The 4,201-nt window shown below is 39.1% G+C and overlaps 1 protein-coding gene across 1 annotated transcript; it reads right to left on the bottom strand.

The window, feature by feature from the left end:
* Positions 1–621: 621 nt before the first annotated feature.
* On the bottom strand, positions 622–4,165 carry LOC110444670 (protein PRRC2C-like). The gene is made up of 5 exons (XM_021489031.1): positions 4,101–4,165; positions 2,742–3,685; positions 2,377–2,551; positions 1,354–1,947; positions 622–751 (listed from the first exon to the last, which is right to left on the bottom strand). The coding sequence occupies exons 2-5, from the start codon at positions 3,496–3,498 to the stop codon at positions 637–639; spliced, it is 1,641 nt and encodes a 546-aa protein (XP_021344706.1). The 5' UTR covers positions 3,499–3,685; positions 4,101–4,165; the 3' UTR covers positions 622–636.
* Positions 4,166–4,201: the final 36 nt, after the last annotated feature.

Here is a 4,201-nt window from a genome sequence, read left to right as displayed (position 1 = left end):
ATTTATCATGGGATTGACAGATAAAATTATCATCACTGCATGTTTGGATATTTAGAAAAACAACCCTGATTATGATTTACTTCTGGAAAAATGTCACACACTGTCACAGTTGTTGAAGTTAAAAAGAGTCAATATATTTAAATGTGTAAATATGGTGGTATTTTAACTTGCTGTAATGTTTACAATTATCCTGTGTTCACTTGCTGCCGTCATTATAATCTAATGTGTGGTTATGAGAGATTAACAAGCTTCTGGTTTCCAGTCCTCAGGCCTATTTCCTGGGGTAAATCTTTGGCAATGTGAAGTTTTGGTTGTTCATTTCAATTAGCAACAATTATGTGGAAGTTGGTGGCTATAGAACAAGTTTAAATACACAATATGTTACAGTTGTTAACTTCATATATTTGCTCAGGAAAGCAGCATTCAGTACAAAAATAAAACAACTCAACCAGACTATATACACATACTATGTGAATATGTGTTCAAACATGCTCAGAATACTAGTAAGTAAAATCATTATTAATCATGGGATTGACAGATTAAAGTAATCATCATTGCATGTGTTGGAATTTTATATTAGTGATTTTAAGAAAGAGACATCTCGTATGATGATAAAGTTTAGTATGCCACTTAGTATTACTTACTTGCATAATTGTTGATGTCTATATTTGCCAATGCACTCGTTCTCTTCTCTTCAGATTTCAATGGTTTTGAAACATCTGTGAGGTCCGATTTCTTTCCCGGACGACTCCTTGAAAAGCAAGACATTATAACACCTCTTTAAATATACAATAACATTTTTCTTGCAATATTTGCTATAGTAATATTGCTAAAGTTATGCAGATTATGACCACTTGACATAGGTTTGTGTCGATGATCCTTACAATGCTATCAAATCTAGTTCCTCACAGCAGACCATTATGCTATATTGAAGCATTAGTAACCCCCCTGGTTAGGAAGAATTTTCCGAGATAATCAAACAGTGGTGAGGATAATGAAAATCCAAATTGTACACATATTTATCATAAAAAAGTTAAAACCATTAAGTCTTCATGAGAGGTTATTCAATATGATAGCTCTTTTACCCTTATTTATATTGGAATATATTGATACAAAATAACAAGCAAAGATGTAGCAATATGTTGAGAATGGAACTCCACATGTCTATTTAAAGTTAAACTAAACAGCTAGCAAAAGTCTACTATGCACAAGCAAGAGATGTCCCAGTCATCATTCCAATTACTGCAGCTCAGGACATTTTTATATTCATTATGTATCATTGGATTGACAGATAATGTTGTATCATCACTGCTGCTATTTGAAGTATCCAGAGAGCAACACAAGTCAACTTACTTGAGATTGTTAATGGCATTGTTGATAGCATTCTGGTTGTTCGGTACCACTTGATCCACTCTGTACACTGTGGCAATGTTTTCCTTCTTACTTGAGCTATATGGTTTCCTAGGACCCCCGTTTGGGGCCCTAGGACCACTCCCATTTTTTGAAAGATGATTTGGTGATCTTTCCTTCCCAGAATTTCTATTGTAATCTACACCACCATTCTGTCGCCTGCTACCACCATCTTGTTGATTTCCCTTTCTATTTTGTCGGTCATTAAATGGACGCTGACTTGAGAAACTTTTTTTACCAGGGTTGGAGTCTTTTCTTTCCCTGTCCTTAAACTCGTTTTTTGAATTCTTATCAAAGATTCCACTACTTTCTGAAGCAGTTTCCCACTCTTCATTTCCTTCATTAGTTTGGTCCGAGGAGTTTTGTTTGATAAGCTGTGGCCGCTTATTGTTGATGCTAGGAGGGGCACTTCCTCCTCTTCCTCTTCCGCGTCCTCTACCACGATCAGTGCCCCTCCCCTTCTCGTTTAAATTTAGCCCTTTTTTCATTGCAAATCTGGGTGGTGGTGGCTCTCGGCCTGGTCTTTTATTTTCTTTCCTGCAGGCAAAAAAAGAATCAAAATCAGCACTGTTGTCAAACATTGAAAGTTAAAAACATGTACAATATAAGATTTGTGTCTAATAGAAATGAAAGTCCTGCAAGGAGCCCATCCATCCTGTCATTTTTTGTTAATATAGAAATTATTTTTACAAGGAAAGGGTTGTGCCTTTGAAATGTTTCCTTTTCCCTAGAACAACCCACATGTCAAGTTGCTATGTGTAATCACTCTATGTGTGGTTAACATCTACACATGAAATGCAAACAGGTGGACAGACTTCCTGCATGACTGCGATTATTCCCCCAATTTTTTTTTCAGGGGATAAAAGGAACCTTTAATAAAATGAGCTGAACTTCATGGATTACATCAATGTATCAAATAACATATCTATGAACCAATTGCAATTGGTATTAAAGGTGCACACATACCGATAGGGACCTCCTCCCCCTCCACCCCAATCCTCTTTGTCTCCAGGCTTCCCAAATCCCCCTCTGCCAGGGGGTGCAGACGACATCCGACCGCCTCCACCAGGACCACCACCTCCACCACCAGGCCCTCCTCCTCCAGGTCCGCGGCCTCCACGACCCCGCATGGAGTTACCACCTATACACAAACAATCATAATTAGAATCAATGTATACAAAGTGATAAACAAAATCAAGTTTTTCCCTCAGCACACAAATGACTAGACATACAGATAAAGGCACATTAATATAGCAAGCAAGCTAGACAAAACAACTGGTTTATTCTTAAGCAAATCAAAATAAAATTGATAAGCCTGTTTCATGTCTTACCACGACCTCTCCTGGATGGTTCTCCTCTTGGTTCAAAGGAGCCTCCTCCATTTCTTTGGTTCATCCTATTGTCATGTCTACGGTCATCACCTCGTCGATCGTCTCTTCGGTCGTCTCGTCGATCAACATGTCTATCATCACGTCTATCATCTCGTCTTGGTTGGCTTCTTTCTACACCATCATCATGAGACTGTCTATGACCACCATCATCATGAGACTGTCTATGACCACCATCATCAACCTTCTGATCATCCACGTGTTGGTTGATTCCAGCACGAACGTCTCCACCTCGATTCTCCCGGGACCCAGGCCGCTTACTTCGGTCTTTGTCCCTATGACCCTGTGTGCTACTGTCTTTCTTGTCGACCTCTCCTGATGAATCACTAGTACCAAAATCACTTGGTTCAGAATGATCACTGTCCTCATCCTTCATTCTGCGCCGCCGGGGAGCCTCCAACTCCTCTCCCTCAGCATAATAGTTGTCTTCACCAAAGCGATCACGGCCCTGGCTGTATGGGCGACGGTCATTGCGACCACCTGCTGACCTTGGGACATTTCTATCATAGCTTCTATTATCCCTGGGATTTCCTCCTCTACCCCCTCTAGCAGGATAACTTCCTCTTGAACCACGACTTCCAACACTTCTTCCTCTTCCACGCACGAACTCGCGTCCTCCTCTACCAGTATTGTTTCTGTATCTTTCTCCTCGCTCATTCAAGAAAGCTTCATCCCGTTTTTTCTTTGCAGGTGGCTGCATTCTTTCACGTCGCTCATCACCCTGTGGCTCATCATCTTTATATTGTTTAATGTCCTTGAAAGAACTCTCATCTCTGGAAACACGTTCCTCCCTATCACGGAAACCTTTCTCTTCCTTCCTTGTAGGTTTGTCCTTGTGTTCTCTATTTTCTTCCCGTGCAGACTTTTCTTCTTCTCTTGGCTTTTGTCTGTAATGAAACATAGGTTAAAGTAATCATGTTCGATATCAAGTTACCCTGGTACTTTGACATATAACTAAAACCAACTGTTTCCAGTGTTATTCAAAAGGGGAAAATGTTCTTTGGAAACCACTTAATGACTTGTCATTTAAACAAAAATTGATTTTGAATAATTATTCTTTGTGTGTACGTATTATTCACAACACTCTATTAAATTATTTATTTTATTGAGACATAAGTAAAATCATGGTAGTACATGTACTGCTAACTTGAACTTTTTACATGAGAAGGGAGAAAATTGTAACAAAAGCCAGAGAGAATGCTTACTGCGAAAAAAAATATGGGTTTCATAATTCCTTTTCCCTTTAATTAAGCTTTGAATGAAAATGAAAGGCCCAGTGTTTCATTTGTACAATGGACATACCTGCTTTCCTCCTCCTTCTGCGGTTTGCCTTCTGACTGCTTCTCCTTTACAGGTTTTTCCTTTACAGAATCCTGAAAGTCAAAAATACCACTTTTCAGAAA

Source organism: Mizuhopecten yessoensis, unplaced genomic scaffold, assembly GCF_002113885.1.
Source record: "Mizuhopecten yessoensis strain PY_sf001 unplaced genomic scaffold, ASM211388v2 hete_36159018, whole genome shotgun sequence".
In the NCBI taxonomy this organism is placed as follows: Eukaryota; Metazoa; Mollusca; class Bivalvia; order Pectinida; family Pectinidae; genus Mizuhopecten; species Mizuhopecten yessoensis.
Note: the sequence above shows the minus strand (reverse complement) of the source record. Positions and strands in the feature narration are given on the sequence as shown.